The sequence below is a fragment of the Ascidiella aspersa genome, chromosome 1 (genome assembly GCF_963924565.1).
Source record: "Ascidiella aspersa chromosome 1, kaAscAspe10.2, whole genome shotgun sequence".
NCBI classification, from domain to species: domain Eukaryota; kingdom Metazoa; phylum Chordata; class Ascidiacea; order Phlebobranchia; family Ascidiidae; genus Ascidiella; species Ascidiella aspersa.
In genome coordinates this window covers 4855681-4878577 of record NC_139447.1, presented here as the reverse complement: position 1 = coordinate 4878577, position 22897 = coordinate 4855681, and the positions used below count along the sequence as shown (strand labels likewise).

General features: G+C 36.2%; 1 protein-coding gene across 1 annotated transcript; it reads left to right on the top strand.

Annotated features, from left to right (window-relative positions):
• Positions 1 to 183: 183 nt before the first annotated feature.
• Positions 184 to 13028, top strand: LOC146166675 (uncharacterized). Its single transcript, XM_083384536.1, has 18 exons — positions 184 to 241; positions 669 to 751; positions 1917 to 2012; positions 2136 to 2271; positions 2442 to 2630; positions 3292 to 3397; positions 4211 to 4365; positions 5057 to 5232; positions 6177 to 6367; positions 6903 to 6910; positions 8979 to 9061; positions 9183 to 9278; positions 9421 to 9556; positions 9648 to 9836; positions 10366 to 10471; positions 11304 to 11458; positions 11989 to 12164; positions 12837 to 13028. Exons 1-18 carry the CDS (start codon positions 184 to 186, stop codon positions 13026 to 13028), a joined length of 2331 nt encoding a protein of 776 aa, XP_083240662.1.
• Positions 13029 to 22897: the final 9869 nt, after the last annotated feature.

Here is a 22897-nt window from a genome sequence, read left to right as displayed (position 1 = left end):
GATAAACGGAATTTGGATAAGGTTAAGTGCGGCACATGGCCGTTTGAGGGCGATTTACACCCAAGGCTATAAAAGATGGACGATCTACTGGTCAAACCAGTTTGGCAGTATGAAATAGGGAAACCGAACTGAAAGTGCTTTGCTGCATAAAAATACGTTTAAAAACGGCCAAAGAGTATTAACATGCAGTTTTGGTTATGTGTCAGTCTGAATCTACTATATGTGGCTTCGTCGATTGAAGGTGAGATAAATTAGCATATTACGATAATAGTTGTCACTATAGATGTCCGATATACTTGACATTTTATTCCGATACCTTATATCGTGGACAAAAAGTATCGCGAACCAATACGATACAAAATGACGTCATCACTATATTCTTAAACAAGAAATATAGGCAAAACTGAAACGTCCAAGACCTTTTTCCAGGTTAGTCCAAAATTTGCTTCAGCGTTTAGAAGTTTAGTACCTTTGGAAGTAGAAGTCACTGTGTTGGATCGCAAATAATATCTAAAATGTCTATATTAGTTTGCTATCGTATCGACACAGATACAACCTAATTATCGGACTAGTAGCGATACTACGACTTGGCATCGGGTATCAGTTGCAATATGATATTATCGGGTGCCCCTAGTTATAACTTGGTAATCAATTTGGCTTTATTAAAGCTTTGAAATGCATGACTTGTTACGGATCAAGCTTTGAAGATTGTGATGTACGTGGTCACGTGACAGAATGTCAGCAAAATCAAGTTAGTGCGATTTTATTCAATTTTTAAAAATTGCCACAGTCACTTTTTGTTGATTTAGGAAATATGAAAATGTCAATTTACCGGTCAAATATTTGTTTAATTTTATTTTTAATCTAGTGTCCTAGGATGTGCAATATTTACCCGCCGCTCCAAGTATATGTATTCGCATTAGACTGATTTGGGCAAATCATGTGTATGCCAAAAAGGAAAAACGTGTTTGTTATCTACCGTATTCAGCTTAACAGGGGTTCTGGAAAATTAAAGTCTATTTCCAGGCGTTCTTTGGGCAGCACCAATAATGACGGATTCGTTTAATCTATAGTTTGAAAATAGTGTATGTACATGTGCGTTAAACAAATGTCGATGATGCAGCCACGGCCATAATGTGGAGCTATTTCAAGTTAGCAACAACATATTAAATATAATGAGCGATGTTATTCTCAGTACACTTCCAGAAATACCTTCGTTAAACTGTAATATGTACTGTAAAAATTGACATTTAATTTTAAAAGTAAAATTGACATTAAATTACCTTTATGATATTATGTTGTATTTTTGCAATTTGCTAATGGTCTGACTTTTTTTTTACAATAAACATTTTTCCTGAAGGAATCCGGTGCTTTTTTTATTGAAATAGTGACTTATGTATTTCGAAATTTACCTTGAGAAGTTTAAATTGCAATTTTAGGTAAGAATCATTCTAATGCTTTTGAAACACATTGGGTGTTTACATTAAAAAAAAACGAATTCTCTTTTAACTTCTTGTCTATAAAAATAACAATTTTATCATTAGCAAGAAAACCATTGATAAAATACACATTAAACACACTTCTAAACATTTAATCAACATTTAATTAAAAATATTAAAAAATATCATTACTTTATTTAATACACTTCTATATGGGCACTATTAGTTGCACCAAGCACATATAAACGGTTAATTTAGAAATTTTGTCTGAAACAATTAATTTTAGTGTCAAATACTGATTAACATAAAACAAACCTCATTATCATCATTTCATTTTTTAATCATTTTTTAAATTGTAAATTAACTTTATGGACACCCCCTTTTGTGGGTTACTTATTTTCGCTAATCCAGCCGCATTGGGCCCGCGGGCCACAGGTTGCACACCCCTGTTTTCAACAAGCAAATGTTTTTTTCAAGCAATCTTGCGAAACAGCGATCAGAAGATATGGCGATAAACTGACTGTTGAAAAACGATGCAAGGATGAAAATGCATGCCAAAACAATCAGATGCAGGTGTGGATTGAATGACAACTAATTATTTCATGCGTACTAAAACGTTTTACGAAATAAAATACAAGTGTTGGACTGCAATGCTGGTTTAGGACCGGACAAAAACTGTGCTATTCTTTATACCAGAATAATCAACGCTCCGGTAAGTCAACACAATGCAACACGGACCAGACAAACTCTTTCTGCACTTGTTGTTGTGATACAGATGTGTGTAATGGAGGAATATCTTCCTGTTACAAGTCGGATATGCCTCTCCCCACAGGTGGACGGTTTAAAATGACGTTCGTAATTTTTGATAAAGCACATATGTGACATATGACAATACATTTTAAAAACAGTGTTAAAAGTGTCAGTATTTTTTTAAACGTTTACTCTTCGACTTCACTATTCAGTATATGTGTCACACAATTCATAATTAAAAGTACATTTTAGTCAACGACTGCGCAGCCCAGGAGCTAACATTTCCGCATGGAAGGGTGAATTGCTACGGTGGAAAGGGGCAGAATGAAATCTGTCAGTACGAGTGTACGGGTCCGGATTATTTTATCCATCCGAAGGGTCGCGACACCAACGTCTGCATGGACAACTCGACTTGGTCAATAGAACGTCCTTGCTGTGCTCGTAAGAATAACTTAATATAACTTTTTGGCCTTGGATAATGACAGTGCCAAACGGTCTGGAACGGGGTTCCAGTTAAGTGTATTGTTTTGGTAAAAAAATGTTCAATTTTTACCGGGCTATGCCCTTTTAAACCAGGACAGCCCACCATAGGAACGAATTTGGGAATAATAATGGGAACACAATGCAAACTCTCACTGGAGAGCATTCCCTTAACTTAAATGTTTTTAAACTATGGAGCATAATGGTTGGAGGTTGTAGTATGCGTATTATAATAATATAGGCCTACATAAATCAGGTTTTCAGTTTCATATTCCATTATAAATGGCCATATTTGTCTAATTGTGCAAATGTGCTTCTACTTTAAGCATTGTGGTTGCCTTCATTTCTACTTTGACCTTTATGGAGCACGGTTGTGCAAAAGCCTGTCAAGCATTTAATACAATTTGTCTTTACATACCGCCACCAGATTGCCCTAATTTTACATTAGTGCACTACCTCAAACATTAACCTCAGGCTGCCTAAAGTTACCTGTTTCAGACGTGTGACGTAACTTTGTGGCGACATCTATAAAAAATATTATGCGTTTCGTTAAGAAAACTATTCTATTTCCATCCCTGGAAAAAGGTTAAAGATCAAACAAGTTAATTAGGATATGTTGTAGGTTCTTGTCCACCGCATCTTTTGTACGACTCTGTGTCTCTCTTCAGTTACCAATCTGAAGCCGTCGGACGAACGCAGGGTATGGATTGGGTAAAAGACTTTCCGACGTGAGTTAACGAAATATGTGTTGCAGTAAAAACCTAAGTGTTCGCAACCTTTATTGCTAGTGTTACTCGTGGATGATTATATTATTTTTGACAAATTACAAGGTTGTCATACTAAATGCTTACGCCGGACATTCCTTTCCGGTGCATCTAAAATATGCGGGATCACAAGTCACACAAGGATCGCAATGATCGTAAGGCTCCTTGCGTACCTCGTGATCCTGTATATTTTAGATGCACCCTTGTTTTCTGTACGTAAAACAGTTTAGAATGTAAATTGTGAAATAAACTCTATATCACATACCTTAAAATATGTTAGTAGTTTTTGGTCAATTTTTGGCTCAATTGCCGAACGAGTTAGTACAATACACTTTTGGTTTATACTGTACATCTCGTTAGTATACCCTATATCAGTGGTTCCTAGACTGTTTGGCTCGCGGCACGCTAAAAAAATCAACTATTTCGCGGCACACTTTTAACAGAACAACAATAGAGTAATTTTACAATCGCCCTTAAAACAAGACAAACTATATGTATGTGTCTCAAAGTTATTTAAGTATAAAATTTTCGCGTGTATGTCCATTGGTGGTACAAATAACCTACTCTCTTTTTCGAAATTACAAAAATTATCTTTCGAGGCGCACTATAGTGTGTCGCGGAACACAGTTTGGGAATCACAGCCCAATATAGGCCTACTTGTTAGTATGGTAGACTCTATACCACGTTTGGCAGCAACAGCATATTTAGCTTTAGTAGGCCTATGATGTTTTCTCTGACGTTGTGACCAACGCCTATATCTTATTAAACGATTTACAGCTACCAGATATTCGCATGGGACGGCGTCCAGGAATCTCTGCTGTACTTTAGTGGACAACCTCAGCTTGAAACAGTCGTCACCTTTGCCGAAGTGAATTACGACGTTAATAAAATAATTCAATTAGCTGAAAAGAGATTGAACCCTGTCAACGAAGGTAAAGCCATAATTTGTACCAACAAGCCTATAGTAAACTTACCCAAGTCAATTAATTTAACTAAAAGTTTCTGTTCAAGTTAGCATCCAAGCATGTTAGCGTTAGCACCAAGACGGTTTAAGGTTAAGTAGTGGGCTAAAAGTGGGCTAAAACAGGTCAAAAGTAAATTATGCTTGAGAAAATGTGTGCTCTTTTTACTAAATTGTTTTAAACCAACCATACAGTGGGTAAACGGTTTATGGATGGCGAAATAAATTGAAATGAACCATTTGAATAAAAAAATAACCTCAATCGATGTCAAGCCAGTTTCTCCTTCTACAAATTTCAGGTTAGAACAACTGTCCCCCAAAAGGCTTAATAGACCCAAAGTTTAAAAACGTTTAACTTGTTTGATTTAGCTGATTTACTTAAGTCATTACTGGGCAACAGCGTCACTTTATTTACATAGCAACAATGGTGGGTGACGCTTTGTATAAAGGTTGACCAAACCAGCAATCACCATGACACAGCTAATGTTGTGTTTTTTTTCATGGTGAGTGCTCCGCTAAAAATTTTAAAGTTGAGCTACAGTGAGCCTAATTAAACTGCGAGGGTAAAGTAAAGCCTTTCTACCCAATGATTCGAAACCAGTGACTACGACAAAAAAACTAAAATAAACATAGTTTTCTACTGATTCGTTTATATATCGCAGGACCGGTGAACTACGGTGCCGCAATTCGTTACGCCACAAACTACTTGTTCAGCAAGGAGGCAGGGGCCAGAGACTCGCGTGTGCCAAAAATGATCTCAATTTCAACCGATCAAAACCCGGATGATCCTGCTGATGCAGTTGCCGCTGCAAAGGAAGCAAGATCGCAAGGAATTTTGGTAATTAAAGTTGGCCACAAATGGAGCTGAAGATAGCTTAATCATGAAAAAACACGAAATATTTGTTAAAATTTGATAAACACACTATATTTTTTTATGTTCGATTGTTTCTAAGCAGTATCGCGCCCCCAATGGTCACATTAAGAATTAACGACACAAATATTTCTAGATAATGGTTTTTGTTTTTTTTTCTAGATAATGGTTTTTGGCCTCAAAGTTGCCGGATGTTGCTAACATGGATAGCGAAATCCAGTGTTGTAAACAATCCATTTTGAAATAAATAAGTCCCAGTAAAGTTATTTTGGTCATTTTTTTAATTATTTTTTTCTAGATCGTAGTATTTTAAATTTTGTCCCAAAAGAGATTGTCAAATTTTAAAGTTCATACTGAAATTAGTACACTGAAAGCCAGTTGTTAACACACATATGCGTGTACATATGTTTCCATACTGAAATTGGTATCATATTTTGAACGTTTGAAATAATTCTATATTCAATTTTACATTTTCCGTATGGGTTTGACATTTATTCATGCCGAACTATAAAACTCCCAACCAACACACTCAAACGCTTAGTAAGTTTATAAAGGGGAGAATGCAGTAGGTAGAAGTGACTTCGTGCCTGTCGGGCAATTTAGGGGGTTTACATACATCAGGGGCTGTAGGTTGTTTTGAGTTGTCTTTGCTCGAATGCCCAAGACTCATTTATGCTTGAAACACTTTAGATTGTAATCCAAATTTCATTTATTTTGATCCCCATCCAATCTAAACCGTATATACTCATATAGCATTTATATTGTGAAACGTTCGAGTCCGGTAATACTTATTTAATGTGCCAGATGCTTTTGAAAAAAAATGCAAAATGAGAGATTTGGCTTTGCATTTTGGGTGATTGAATTTAATTCAACCAATTGGTCGCAAATTACAGCTTCACGACATGTTGCAGGTCTATGTCTATGCATTTAACGCAAACTCGACAGCTTACAACAAAGAAGTACTCTACGACATTGTTGGCGAAGAAAAAGAGCACCTCTATATATTCGATGACTTCTACATCAACCTTACTGCCGAACACTTTCAGGACGTGGCAGAGCATTTCTGCTCGAATCCGTGCAAACACGTTCTTCACGACCACGAGTAAAGCATAACAACATCCTGCTCAATAAGACGACTCGAATTGTGCTGTAAATTGAAACGTACCACGTTTTGTATTGTAAAATTAACGAGTCGCTCAAAACTAAACATACACACTAAATAGCAAGAATTCACTTACGGATTTACCCTTTGTTATCGGTGATAATAATTATACTAACAATATTTCAAATAAATCAAACTAGAAGTGTTTTATTTTGTTGTATGATGTTTTAAGTCTCCGATGAACTTTCAGTTTGGTGGAATATGCAGTTGAAAATATACAACTAACATAAACAGTTTTGAGTGTAAGTAAAAATTTTAATGCAAGTCATCGTTTGAATTTTTTAGTTAGGTTAAGACGCTTACTGAATATACAAACATTGTATAAGTATTGTATATCATTTGGAAAAAAATGGTTACGTCACCTTATACAATGGTTTGTTGTGGGAAATGAATGACGACAGAATTACTTATTAACTTTCGTTGCTGTCAATAACCACGTTTGTAAGTTTTTTGAGTGCCTATACTTATCTCACAGGTGGAGGGGTGTGTCGCCCATTGCAGACACTAAATGACAAAGCCTTACATACCTGAGTTATTGAGTTAAAATTCACTGTCTTAATTATGACTTGATTAGGACTTGACTTGTTATTTATTCTAAATGACTTAACTTGGACTTCAGTCATTTCAAAATGACTGTTTATAACACTGGAGTTTAAACGACAGACTGCAAGTATTGCAAACAACGCAAGGGGTATGCCACGTAAAACAGTTTTGGACCACTGACCTTACGAAAAGCCTGTGAGATAAACTTTTTAAAACAGCGTTGTTCAGCTTTGTTTTGTCGCTGGCCAACAAAAGTCATTCTTTCCATATAGCGGGCCAAATTTATTAACGTAAAATATTTTCGAATCGCAAAATACATATATTGCGTTTATGTTGTATTGAAGGCGCATGGGGTTTTACTTACCATACAACAGTACACTGCGAAGCTGAAAATCACACATAATTGGAAAGAATATTTATTTTGCAAAGGGTCTGTTTACTCGCTTGGGACTTAAGAAAGGACTTAAAAAAGGTACAAATATCGCATTTGTGCATTGGCACGCCATAATATAAAACATACAAAGAAAAAACAACATAAAATCGAACCAAGCTTGAATGCTAAAACGTTTTCGTTACCTAGTTTAATTAGACAGAAATAAACGTTGGGTACACTTAAATTACAAGGGAACAAATGCATCAATGTGTGGCCAAGTACCTTGATCACGGGCCCTAAAAATATATTTTGGGATTTCATTACTGGCCTCGATAGTAAGATCGCGGGCCAATTAAAAGAGTCGCGGACAAAGTGGTTGGACCGCTCTGTTAAAGTATTCGTTCCTTAAAACGGATCATTCTAATGTCATTGGAGAGTCAACGATTCGCCAAATGGTTTGAAGGGGTTTAAATTAAACTTTTATGACGACGGTGGTCAATTTCGATATAAATGTGGACGGCCAACTTGAGTGTTTTTTTTTTGGTCGTTTAAATTTATAAAATACATTTTTGTCTAAGAACAAAATTTTCGTCATTTTTTTTTATTTAAAACACCTAAAATCAAATTATTGTTCTCGGTAATCGGACGTCAAAAATATTTACAAAAAACATTGTTTAAAAAACACGGTTTAAGCTACGACGCATGAAATTCCGGTTAACATCCTTATCTTAAAAACAAATCATAATAAAATGTGCGCCGGTTTTGCCCAAGGCTAATGCCACGGTCACCAAATTGAGCAAACCGAAATGCCGCTTTATTTGGCAATACAAACTTGCAAGTTACTGCAGACATATAGTCGAATAACCGCACAGCCAAATATCAGCATGCAGCAGTGTAGGTTCTTCATTGGCCTAGTCCTACTGGTTGCGGCTACGTATACTGAAGGTAATTATTTAAACGCTAGCGGTGGTGTGTATAGTACAGAGCTACTCAACTATTTTAGCAAAGGTTCACTTAAAAAAGTTTAAAATTTGCTTAGATAGGTTATAACTTTCACGAAAAAATTTACAGTAATACAAATTGTAATACGATATAATTTACATATGTCCTTCGCTTTAACTGAGAATTCTGTAACGTCCGTTGCTAGAAAGGGGTTTTCAATGAACAGCAGCAATTGTTTTCCATGCGAAAACTCGTCCAATCGCATTGTTAAGTAAATACTGAACAGCTAAGGTCCGGATTCAACACTGAAAAGGTCTGCATTCGGACCGCGGACCGCCAGTAGAGTAGCCCTGGTATAATAATTAAAAACTAAATATCAGCCAGGCCGATGATATTTAAGTTCATCGGATTAACTAATGTATAGTTAAAAAATAACCCGATTTACATTTGGAACGACCAATATGAATTACTCGATTCAAACTAAAGCTACAACATATTTGAATTACATGACTTGGTCAGTCGAACGAAAAACATAAACTTTAAATTGTCGAATTAAAATTTAAATCATTTTTCAAAGTAAACAATCTGATTCTCCTTTTTTTTTTAAATACTGACTCAAATACGGTATTGAAAAAGATTGGTTCCTAGTGCTAATTTAGCTCGACAGCATTGACAAAAATTGCTTTATTTTAGCTTTGAAATGCATGACTTGCAAGGGTTCAAGCTTCGAAGATTGTGACGTACGTGGTCACGTGACACAATGTCAACAAAATCAAGTAAGTACAGTCTAAATTTCAGTCAAAATAAAAGATTTTTGTTGCAGAAGGATTAGCTGTAATGGTAATTTCACAAGTGGCTAATGGCCGATTTTCATGTTTTTTTTCTTTTGCTATACAGCAATCGTGCGAAACCGCAATCAGAAGACATCACGATAAGCTGACTGTTGAAAAACGATGCAAGAATGAAAAAGCTTGCCAAGATAATCAGATGCAGGTTTTAATTACAAATTGAAATTCTAAATCTTGATAAGTCATATGCTACTTAGCCTACTTATACTTTCAAGAGGATTTGCAACAAATAATACAACAGGAAATACTGCCGATAAATTAGTAATTTAAACCAAGAGTAATAACAGGACAATCAAAGATCCGGCAAGTCTACACAGTGCAACGTTGACCAGGCCAATTCTTTCTGCACGTGCTGTTGTGATACGGATGTGTGCAATGGAGGAACACCTTCTTGTTACAAGGCAGCTATGCCTTTACCAACAGGTGAGATATGGGCTTAAAAAAGTAAGATTCGATTTGAATTAAAATGATGGAGAATAATAATTTAAGTTTAATGTTAAAATAATAATTTTAGCCAACGAATGCCCGGGCCAGAAGAGAGAGTTTCCGCATGGAAAAATGAATTGTTACGGTAGAGAGGGGCAGAATCAAATCTGTCAGTACGAGTGTACGGACGAGAATTATTTTATCCATCCGAAGGGTCGCGACACAAACGTCTGCATGGGCAATTCTACTTGGTCAATAGAACGTCCCTGTTGCGCTCGTAAGTAAATACAGTTGCTGGTTGTATTATAATAGAATATATTGTTTAGTGCAGTAATTCAACCGGTGCTCCGTGGAAAAAAAATTGACGGTTTTTCGCAAGAATTTTTTTAATTTAAAAACTGTTCCATGCCACACCCATCGAAAATTAATTACTGGTTTAATACAATGAAATTGGGTACCGGTAGTTTTCAATTTATGAAATTGTTCTCCACTGTCACCAACTTGTTTTTGTATTGTGATTTGGTTACTTTATTGTTGTAATAATGTCTCGTTGTGTAACAATGGAATTAGAATATAGCCCGAACATGAAATAAAAACTAAACGAGCGTGTTTGTTGTTTTGTTCATTTTAATGCATTATAATTTATAAACTTCCGTTTGGTGTTCCGCACAATCACTTTTAGCACATGAATTGCGGCTCAGGTTTAGGGATGTTTACAGCAGTAAACAACTACAATTTGACAAGAACCTTATAAAGTTTAACCTTCTTGATAAATACCGAATCTTAAATTAGCAATCTCTTCTCAGGTTCGTGTCCGCCTCACCTTTTGTACGATTCGGTGGCCATCTTTAGTTACAAATCAGAAGCGGTGGGTCGTGAACAGAGTTTGCATTGGATAGAGGACTTTCCAAAGTGAGTTACCGACCTATAGGTGTCGTGAATAAACCTGCTTGTTCTTTTTTGTAAAACAGCTTGAACATCGTTTGCAACATTTCTTTCTTACCTGCTCGGTAGGAATAATAGCAATTCTTTACGCTCGTATTGTAAATTTATAAAATGCTTTACTTTTAATGAAAAATACACACACATATGTGTTAAACACATTTCATCTAACCCTTCTAAACCTGCTTTTTGACAAACGATTAGGCATTAGGGTTTACGTAGCAATAGTAAATCGAAAGCCATGGCAGAATGTAGGGCGCATTGGGTGTCATGGTTGTTTCTCCATTCGCTTCTCTCTGAGCCTGTGCAGCTCAGTTGTTAGGGCGACTGTCCCTGTATGACCGAGGTCGTGAGTTCGAACCTCACTGCAGACTAATTGGTTTTCTTGCCTTGCTTACATCATTGACTGACATATTCGCTGAGGCTTTCGGTGAAGGATGCTTTACCTCATGATTTGTTTTGAAATGGTGGTTTATAAAATAAAGGCATTACGTTAGAAATTACAACGTTCGATTTGGGATTGTTGGTAACTATCTATATGCAATGAAAGGCAATACTATTATGATAGATTTCTAAGGAAATCCACCGCGGCTTGACATGATTTGACATATTAATTTCACGTTAGCAAGACGGCAAATCAATTTAACAGTCAAATTTTGAATGTGTTTTCGCAAAACAAATTAATACAGCCCAAAACTCTACCAATAAACAGAACGCTTGCACTTTTGTTTTTATATGAATAGAGCGCTTTGCACTTTTTTACTATTATTACCAGCAAAGTTAACCAATTCCGAAATTCGAGGTACGAAATATTTGCTTGGGACGGCGTACAAGAAGGAGCGATGTACTTCAGTGGTCAACCTCAGCTCAATACAGTCATTAACTTCGCCGACTCAAACTACGACGTAAACAAGATGATTCAACTTGCCCACGAAAGAATGATACCGGTTAACGAAGGTCAGAGGGCAATTTTGTCGTATTTAAAAAGGTCCTATTTTCAGTGGTTTTGGTTGAGATATCAATAAAATAGGTCCCTTTAAAGATCAAAATATGCTTGTTATGAATAACAACATGTGATTATATATTTTTCATGAGGAAAAACAGCCTATAGGCCTACATACAACCATATAATACTAATAACGGTAAGATTGATCAACGTTTATTTGAACAAAACACTGAAATAAGCTGTTTGTGGTCAACTCAAAACTAGTACTTTTGTAAACCCAAGAACTTTTGTAAACTGTTATTAAATGCTTTCCACTGATTGGCAGCACGTACTAAAGACTGCCTGGACCATCAGTGATTATTTGAAGATCAAATTATCTTGAATAGAACACCCATTTGGATTATCACTCAACATTTATAGGTTGCTGTTTTAAAAAACGAACCTAAACAGGACGCAATACAAATTCTTATAAATTCTTGGAAACTTTTGCGAACGTATTTCTTTAACTATGGATGCAGTATTTCCTTTTCTTTGTTTTAAGGACCGGTTAACTTGGGAGCAGCCATTCGTTACGCCGCAAACAACATGTTCACCGAAGAAGCGGGAGCCAGAGACTCGCGGGTACCCAAGCTTATCCAAATTGGGATCGACAAAAACCCTGACGATCCTGTCGACGCCATAGCTGCTGGCAAAGAAGCCAGGGATCGCGGCTTTTTTGTAAGTATATAGACCAGGGCATTGGCTCTCAATAGGAGACATTTGGCTATCTTAGGGATAAATTTTTATATTTGGGGGGAATTAGGCAGGATAAATGGATAAAAAAGATGTTATTTAATCGGATATATGCAATAAAAAGCTTATTTAAGTATATTGATTCGTTTTGTAAAGAGTCAAATAGGCCCATAATCTAAGTGTACTGTTTCTTTAGCGTTACTTATTAGTAGCCTATATTGTTATTTCACAGTTACAGCCATTTAAGAAATACCCACCAATGCAGGCACATTTATACATCGAAGTAATAAATAAGTATAGGTATGGCATACTTTGTTTTTCTGAGGAGGAATTGACAGTGTTTGTGCTTGTAAGTAGGAATATGAAAAAAACTTTGAGCACCACTGGTCCAGGGTTTATAAATTGGGGTAAATAGCCCCATTGGGGATTTATGGTCCATGAAGGCCTAATTGAAATTTTTGAGTATAATCTGAAAAATGGTTTGAATTAAAAAAAAGAGTTTATTTCAAACAAGGGCGTAATGTCTTTTGACTTCATAAAGCAACAAACTGGGATGTCGCAATCAACTAGATTAAAAACAACTAACAGTGTACAAGCAATTGTTTGAGTGCGACCATGCACTTACAGAAAGCTATACGTTAACTTATTTTGTCGCAGTTTTACCTTTTCGCATTCAACGGAAAGAGTGAGAACTTCAACGCTACGCTCTTCTCCGAAATAGTCGGCGGCGAAGAAGAACACTACTACATTTACGACGATCACTACAGTAACCTTACCCTGACTCACTTCGCCGACGTTATTTACCATTTCTGTTCGAACCCATGCATTCACGTTCTCCACGATCATTAGGTTTAGCAATAAATTAAAGTTTTTTGAAGTATTTCTGTAGAAATGTAACACTTTCTTTTAATCGCGTATCACCTAACCTTCTTTAAATCACTGAACGCTTTGTTTTTTGTTATCGTAATTATTAATTGATATGCTTGTTTTTAAAAACGAATGCAGTATTATTAGCAAGCATTGTATACCTATTAATTAGAAAATGTTGATAATAAAAGCTAATAGGGTTTGCTCTTTGTAGTATATATCGACGACAGTTTTGTGAGCAACATTTCTATCGCGAAGATTTCCCACGAGGACAACAGTTTAAACTCGATAATAGCAAACTTCAAAGTTCGTCTGCCTATGATACAATTGCCATTTTGCGTAATAATTAATTATTATAAGTATGAGAATATCATTAACTAAATCAAATCGGCGTGACAGTATTTCTGTAATCTTGTGTTAACGCGAAACTAGCTTTTGGCACATAGAAAATGTGTAGTTAAAATACTTGGGATAATCGTGAGAATAGCCAGGGTTACCATACCGTGCTTATTTCTAAGATTTGTGCTTATTTTAGATTGCAGTGTCTTAGAAAATACTAATCTGCTTATTTCTAAGAAACGTGCTTATTTTTGAGTTTTGTGCTTAGTTTGTCTTATTTCAGAATTTATTAAGCCTCAATTCCATGTTTACTATACAATTTTGGTAAACCCTGGCCAAATACGTCACGAAAATTTCGCCAATTCAACCAAATAAACTAATTTTTTTTTAGCTTTGCACGATTAAACTGCTTTAAGGTCCATTTGGCGCCGAGAAGAACAAGTGTTTTTGACAGTACTACGCCTCCCCCCAACGAAATCCTGGATCCGCCCAAGTTATAAAAAGCGTGCTTATTTTTTGGTCTTAGCTGATGGCAACCCTGTCTATAGCAGTGATTATGGTCTAACGGTATCCCTCAAAAATAATTAAAGGATTTCCGGAACGTTTTGGATTATTTTACTAAAATGTCACTATAAATGGAACTGAAAAACATAATCAACTTAAAACATGTAGGAAAATGTAATTTGATATAATAGGTATCCAATCGTACACAAATAGTTGTACCAAGAAGCTTATCAATAGAGCGAAACTCAAATTCTTAAAATACCCATCCGTACCCTTGAGCATTAGAAATGCCACACCAGGGCGTCGCGACATGCCGGTTGAGAACCATTAATCTATAGTCATCGCATGACTAGAGTAAACAACAATGCGAATCAGAAAAACCTCCCCAGACCGCACTGGAATTTTGTTTTTATCGAGGGCACTGTTATTAAGAACCTTTTAGCTCTTAAACCGCCATGATTACGCCCACAACAGCACATAATAACAACCAATGCCGCGGTCGCGACATGCATTTGCTCATACAGAAGCAAAAAATGCGCCCAAGGCTAGGGTAGCGTAGATTTTAGTAAACAATGGCAAACCCGCTAGCAAAGCAATCTTGTTCACTAACTGTTAACTATTAACTGAGCAACCAACTGTTAAACTGTTAACTGTTCAACCAACATAAGCATGCAGCAGTGCGTATTACAAATCGGCTTCTTTCTGCTTTTGGCGGCTGTAAATACGAAAGGTAAGATAGGTAATTGCTTAAAATATTTTCATGATGGCAGTGATTTAGGCCTAAATCAATCGGTCTGTAGTTGAGACTAGTTATCTCTTGTAATTCGCCTCCATACAGAAGTAGGCATCATTTTGAACGTTTCGAATAACTCTTTTTTGATTTTTAACATCGAAAGTCGAAATTTGTAGTACTCTAAACGGTTTTAGCAATAAATCGTATTTGTAAAGCCGTTTACAGTAGTAAATTTCAAAGTTCGATGTTAAAAATGAATAAAGAGTTATTCGAAATCTTCAAAATGCTATACGTACTTCTGTATGGGTTTTGATATTCCTCCTACGTTTTAATACAATCTCCAACCATTTGCTCCAAAGATAAACTTCAGTTTCAGGTTTAAAGTGCATGACTTGCAAAGGATCAACTTTCGAAGATTGTGACATTCGTGGTCGCGTTACGGATTGTCAGCAATTTCAAGTAAGTTTCATTTGTTTTTTCTCTATATATTACCTCCAATGTATGTACTGTTTTGGTTACAGCAAGTTTGCGAAACCTCCATCAGAAGATATGCCGATCATATGGTGGTGGAAAAACGATGCAAGGATGAAAGTGCATGCCAAAACAATCAGATGCAGGTATTATTGCAACAACCCATTTACGGCTTGAGATTATCGTAAGATTTGTCAATAAAAAACATGTGGCATTTCGGCGAAATAAACAAAAAAACATGTGGCATTTCGGCGAAATAAACAAAAAAACATTGTCATTTCGGCGAAATATGTTTTGTTTGGTATTTTGTTATATTTATATTTTTTTACATCATTTTACCACAAATAATTTATGTCTATTTTTGATACTATTTCAAAATAAGCTGAAAATTGCAGAAAAGTCTAAACATCTCTCATCCGAGTGAAATTGGTCTCTAACTTTCACCATTTACCGTTTTACCGTTTTCCAAAATTGGTTTAAATGTGTGCAGATGTTATAGGCCAGACATATATCAACCTTTAGTTGCCGGTCTTCCGGTTGGTTAAGTTAAGCGTGGAGATACAATACGAAAAGCGCTGTTATCGCGCAATGCATAAAATATCGCAGCTGTCTCAGGCTCTGAATGACGAGCATAAGTTTATAAATAAAACGTTTTAATATTATTATATAAAAAATAACCAAAAAATTGACATTTTGTTGCACTTAGATAAATATAATTATTTTTTCTATTTATTTACAAAATATATAGTAAAATCATATGAACTTAATGGCGACTAGAGGAATTTTGAAACTTGACAGTTTATTCCGATACCGATAGTTTTAAACTGAAAGTGTACGACAATAAATAGTGATAATCCATTTTAATAGTCCCAATGTGCCAAGGCTCCGTTTAAGTAATGTTTTACCAACTTGAACTCCAATATACGTGTTTTTTTCAGTTGTACAGTATGTTCGTTCGACAAACATAATGTTCGTTCGAGAATAGCACGCTTCCAAACATAAAATAAATTATGACTTTCCAATAACTGTTAAAAATATATACTATAGGACATCTGGAGACCGCTAGAAAATAAATCTAGGTAAAAAAAAAAGGCTGTGCGCCCCTGATCTATACAGATATCCGTGTTACGACTTTACTAGTAATTCTAGAAAATTACCTAGGCCTCCTGTAAAGCCGCTAGTCAGTCCTTATTTTCGGGCATTAAATAACCTACCAAAGAGAACTTATGTTAAAGACCACAACAAGAAAACCCAATGTACAGATGTATTGGTTGCAAGAATAGAATATTACTACACCACAAACAATAATGACACTTAGACACACACAATTACTTACAAACAACCGACAGACAGAGCATAATGACACTTAAAGTTTTACTCGCTAATTTCACAAGGCTACACCCAGACGTCTACTGAGGTCTAGGCGGTCAGCCGCTCGTAATATACGCTAAAACAAAACTCCTTCTCACGGGAACCGACGCGCTCCCGGAAACCCGAGGCCTGCCTTACAGGGCGGCCATTTCGTGGAAAGATAACATTGGGCGGACCTTTTCGTGAAAAGTTAAACCGCGGCGGAAAACAAGCGATAAATAATCGTGAGATTTGCAGAGTTGTTTAAAGACAGGAAAAAACATGTCTGGAGTTCAATTAACGGCGAAAACCAGAGCGCACAAAAATATTACGTCAATATACATGTCCCGAAATGCGAAAACCTAATTCCTAGTCCTACATTTAAGAACAAAGGCGCAAAATTAATAATGAATGTTAGAATTTACAGTCGGCGTAATTAGCAACCGGTGATAACTTCGTAGTGCTAATTAAGCACGTAACAATCCGGCCATACCTGATCGAAGCCAAAAAAACAAAATCGCGGTACTTTTGGCCTAAAATCTTTTTGCGGATGGCAATTAGTTATCGGACTGCCCTATAAAAACACCAAATGTTTTAGAACGATCAACCCTCCGGCAATTCAACACAATGCAACAAGGACCAGACAAACTCTTTCTGCACTTGTTGTTGTGATAAGGATGTGTGCAATGGAGGAATACCTTCCTGTTACAAGGATAATACACCTCAACCCACAGGCAGATACAGTCTTTTGTTTAAATATGCCAAATTATGTCAGAATGAAAGTGAAATAATCTTACGGTAAATTAGGATAACATCAAACGTTAGTACCAGTACAACGGGCGCGTTTAAAAAGATTTAACGAAATCAGTTGCCTAAATAATTCGCTAAGAAGGCAACGTTAAGACCATGTAGCGTTAAGGCGTGATGCTTACTCTAGCCCAGGGGTGTCCAACACGAGGCACGACCTAATAAAAAATGTCACGCAGCCCCCCCCAAAAGTACAGCCAATTGTCAAAAAAGCTAAATTTGTTATACAGCCAATTGTCATTGTTTATTCACGATACAAAACAATCCCAGCAATTACGACAACAAACAATTACTTCTGATATTAGCCTATAACATTATACTGTTTTTATTTTTTGTATAAAAGCCCTTTTAATATTAGAAAAAATATAGTTGCTAAACTTTGGCATAGGAAGAAGTGATAAGATAAAAATTGGCACGTCCGCATGTTGGAGTTGGACACCCATTCTCTAACCTTTACCAAACCAGGACCCTAAGTTCTCAAATAGAACGCCTATGTATAGTGTGTAACAAAACAAGAAACCAAAACAACACAGTTGCCTGCTCAATCCTGTTCAGTATTAAAACAATGTGATGTTGATGTTATCCATTCTCTATTTGGGCATAATCTTTTGTCGACAACTTAAACTATTTAAAATGGATGTATCGTATTAATTTTTATTCAGTCAACGACTGCCCCGAACAGGAACAAAAGTTTCCGCATGGAAACATGACTTGCTTCGGAGGAGCGAATCAGAACAAAATCTGTCAGTACAAGTGCACGAGTCCTAACTACTCGCTCTACCCGAAGGGTCGCGACACAAACGTGTGCACCAGTAACTCGACTTGGTCAACAGAACGTCCATGTTGTGCTCGTAAGTAAAAATAAAAGCTGGTTTTTGAACATTCCAAATAAATGTGTCTATATCAGGGGTTCCTTGGGATCCGTGACCTTGTTTTAGGGGGCCTATAAACGCCCATTTAAAGTATTAGTCTATATTTAAGAAAATTTTTAAGAAAGCAGTTTTATTAAAAATAAAACAGTTGGGCACTAAATGTATTTAGACTTCATTTAACTTTCACATTTCTCGGCCTGAAATTTCTGTGGTCTATTTGTATTGTGACGGTAATTAATGACGTCATCTCTGAAAATGTCTGGTCTATATTGTCTAAAAAGCAAAGGCGTAACAAATATCAGTAAAATAGTCATACGGCAAGAATAGCAGCAAATGCTTAAGAAGAAGACAATAAACTAACATTTTTGCAGGTCCATGTCCTCCTTATTTACTCTACGATTCGATGACCCTCTTCCATTACAAATCGGAAAGCATGGGACGAGAGCAGATTATAAGTTTAATAAGGTCATTTTCGAGGTAAGTTACTTTTTCTAATCCTTGACCGTTTGCGTTTTATTAATCACGTAACCGACACTGGCGTTTCTCTATGCAAGGGGTGGACAAATGTATTCAATGAAAGAGCCATTTGCAGAAAACACAAGCACCAAGAGCCTCAAAATTATTTCAATGCAAATAAAAATGCCAGCCGCAATAATAACAGAATTGTAATATAACAAAACGGTAATAATCAACACAATAATAACGGTAATAGCAAAATAACACGCACAATATTTATTAATATCAGTCTTTTGTCAACTAACTCTTCGGACTCTATGTCTAGTGTTACGTCATAAACGAAATGCTGGTCTAAATAAAGAAAGATAAAAAAGAGAAACGTTTATAAACGGTACTCTTGGTAACCTTTATTTTTTTGAATTTTACGATTCAACTTAAAGAGCCACAAAAACATGCCGGAGAGCCGCAGTTTTCCCAACCCTGCTCTATGCCCACCACTTTATCGCTTCGTTATAAAGTTTAACAGTGAGCCCCGTTACATTCCCACATGTGTAGGTTGTTTTTAGACGATTTGAAAGCCTAAATTTTGCAATCATATATATACAACCTATTTCAAAGTTGGTAATGTTTTTGTTTGTCGGCTGGCTTCCGTTGCAAATGGTCACAAAAGGCTGTTATTTTCTGATAACCATGTGACAGGCTTGCACAACTTAAAATGGACAAACACAGCAACAAGCAAACTTAGAAATTCGCTGGCGGCATTGGGCCGTACGCTGTGCAGGTCTTCTTTATGCTATGGGCAGTCAATCAGCGTTAAAACAAGTAGTTAGAATTAAAACTAATACAACAATTTTCTAGATTTCAGTGGGATTTTCAACAAATCCGATAAAGCCCTTTCTCATAACTCGTCCAACGTTTTCAAGCCACTGTATGGATTTATTGTGATATTATAACTTTTTGCGTTTCTACAGGTCGCCCAGGTGCTAGTTCAGGACCTAACTTAACAAAATATAAAGAGCAACAATCAACGACTTTGATTTTGTTATAATAAGCACGATTCATATTAAAACTTGCAGTTTTCAAAACTTTGCATGGGACGGCGCGCAAGAGGCTGTGATGTACTTCAGCGATAAACCACAACTTGGCACTCTTATTAACTTCGTCGACTCAAACTACGACCCAGATAAACTTACCAAGTTGGCGGAAGAGAGAATGAACCCTGTCAATGGAGGTGCGATAAACTGTTATATGGGCCAGTTTCTATATATTTTCTTAATAGCTATATAACCTGCTCCAGAAGTAAATCTAGCTTTTTTAGGTATTTATACACCTTTCCAATTAAAAAAACAAAACTGAACAGAGTTTCGATGCAAATTTTATGAAATGTATTAGCCATACCGAATAGAAAACTGTTCTAATTTAGCGATCCTAAACTACGACCAGTGGCTCCCAATTGTGCCATGCTTTTTTTTCAGCTTTTTATATAGTTGTTTCAAACAAAATCTAACTACTCATTGGTCTTAAAGTAACGCAAAATACTCCGTTTTTTATTCATTGTTTTTAATTATTGATTTAAAAAAACAATCAGGTGACAGTCTTACGTCTGAAGAAAACCTTTGTCGTGACACCATTAACAACGAGGATCAAACAGTTTTAAGGAACGACAAGTATTAACTCAATAATGTACACTGGAAGTAATTTACATCTAAATCTACGAGAAGTTAACAAAAAGTGATACACAGCGTTAAACAACTTGAGATATTTCGATAAACTTAAATTGGGATGTATATATGTAATTCAACAGAGTATAGCAAGAGACAAAGAAGACACCTGAGATGGTAGCATTTCAGAATTTTCGACCACAAGAGAATAAATTGCGCGAATCAAACGGGCATTTCGGTGGTTAAAAGTGGACAATCAAAAAACAAATGTATAGCATTTTCAGAACCTCTGTAAAAGCAAGTCCGAAATAATGTATTAGTTAAGTTCGAAGAATTTATATTTCCGAGGACTGTCTTAAGGTACTGTTAACTTCGGAGCAGCCATTCGTTACGCCCTAAACAACACCTTCACAGCCAAGGCCGGGGCCAGAGACTCAAGGGTCCCAAAAATGCTCTCAGTTGTGACTGATGAAAATCCGGACGACCCCTTGGACGCGGTGGCTGCCGCCCGTGAAGCCAGGGCACGTGGAATTTTTGTAAGTGTGAAAATAGTGAAATATTTAAATACTTTAATCAGTGGCCAAAGGTATATAGGTATCGGCGTTCCGTTCGTTCTTATAATATTGTCATTATTTAGGTTTTTCTATAACGTAACTGTATGTTGTCTTATTATGTAATTTTATAACTATTTGCAGCAAAATAAGCTCACATGTTCTACTTGAATCAAAGGTAATGAATTTCCATCACTGAACATGAATTCTTTTTTGAAGTCTGGTCCGCGTTAAAATGTTAGTTTAAAAGCGGTCCACAGTAAAAAACGGATGCCGACACCCCATGATATTATACACACCCATGTCTCAGTGCTAACATATGAAACCTACATGCAGACGAGATCTGTTATGTTAATATGATATTATGCGAAACATTTCCATTAAGTCACCGTCAGAATATGCACAGAGTTCTGCTATGTTTTAATGTGTTAAATCTTTCAGATAATGGCCTCCGCTTGCGCACTTTGGCAAAATTTACGACACATTACAGACTTCATTCGCTGACCACCTGATTTAAAACGGTTCACCGCCAGGTTAGGCCACAAGGCTCTGCTATGTGTTAAATCTTTCAGATAATGGCCTCCGCTTGCGCACTTTGGCAAAATTTACGACATATTATAGGCTTCATCCGCTGACCCCGAAAAGAGAATCCGAAAAAAAATTGCGATTTGTATCGCAGGTTTATGTCTATGCGTTCGGTGCCAACGCCACAACTTTCAATAAGGAAGTGTTAATTAACATGGTTGGTGACGAAAAAGGGCACCTCTACATTTTCGACGACCACTACAATAACCTTGAAGATGTTCACTTCGAAGACGTGGCGAAGCATTTCTGTTCGAATCCGTGCGATCACGTTCTTCACGATCACAACTAAAATCGACAGCAGCCTTATTTGTAATCAAAGCACCTTCGTGTGGCCTACGAAGCCAATTTAAACTAAGTTAAAGTTTATTAACCCTGATGAGTTCAACTGATATCTCATGCCGAAACGTTGGTTATAGACATACCAGAAGAGCGATTTTTAACTATTAAGTTAAAGTTTGTTTAGCAAATCGCTACTTGTAACTTAATAACTTCTTTACTGATTTGATTTAACCACCGTTTTGAGTTTGCGTCGTACCTCCAACCGTGAATACAATAATAAAACAAAAAATGTATGTTGCAGTTTGCGTTGTTTAATTGGGTGATAGTTCGTTTTTTAACGCGTTTTTGGCGTAGTTCCCATTATTTTCAATAAGGTAGGTAAGTGTAAAATAGTAGCCAGAAATGCAATCATGATTGGTGTCAGGGTCAATTGTGGTTTTGGATGAAAACGTCGCATTCAATTGTGTAAGTAAATGCTAAAATCCGGATAAATGTGTTGACAATCATTGCTTATCAACTTCAACAAATAACATATACAATGTGTAACTTTTGGCGGAACATCGAATTATTAGAGTTGTAATAACTAAAGTCATTTGACTTGACTTAAGTGCACTTAAGTCACTGTTTTCAAATGACTTGTTTTGACTTAAGTCTTTTCGACAAATGACTTGATGTATATTGTCTTTGTGTTATTTTTTAGTTAAATTGTTGCTCATTATCGAGAACGATGTTTCAAAGTCGCGACTTATATCGTTCAAAAGTCAGATAGCAATAAGCCTCAAAATAGATTAAGTTGTTTGTCATTTACGGATATCACCACCAGAAAAATGTGATTTACGCCCACTCGCCCAGGTTTACAATTAGGATTAAGCTGAGCAGTAGCAACAGAGCTAATTTATTGAAAATACAAGTAGTTCCATTATACTGAACGACTGCACAGCTTATAATTACTGACATGCAAATGTGTGTATTACGTTTGTGCTTATTTTTACTGATTGCAGCTTCATATGCTAAAGGTAAGATATTTAATGTAAAAACGGCTAAATAGTAAGTTGTGACCAGGTAAGTCGCCTTTACAAACACATTTATCTCTGAAAACCCAAATTACTTTACTCTTAATTATTAAAACAAAATTAAAAATAAATAAACAAAATACGATTAATAAAATCTCGCACAGAGTAAGGTACGAGTCGGGACCGAATAACTGCGTTAAGAATAACGTGAAAAATACCATAACTAACAC

Excerpts from the sequence above, each read along its gene's own strand:
- LOC146166675 (XM_083384536.1), top strand. The coding sequence starts at position 184 with ATGCAGTTTTGGTTATGTGTCAGTCTGAATCTACTATATGTGGCTTCG. Across the intron at positions 752-1,916 it reads CAGAATGTCAGCAAAATCAA|CAATCTTGCGAAACAGCGAT; the intron begins GTTAGTGCGATT and ends GTTTTTTTCAAG. Across the intron at positions 3,398-4,210 it reads TGGGTAAAAGACTTTCCGAC|CTACCAGATATTCGCATGGG; the intron begins GTGAGTTAACGA and ends AACGATTTACAG.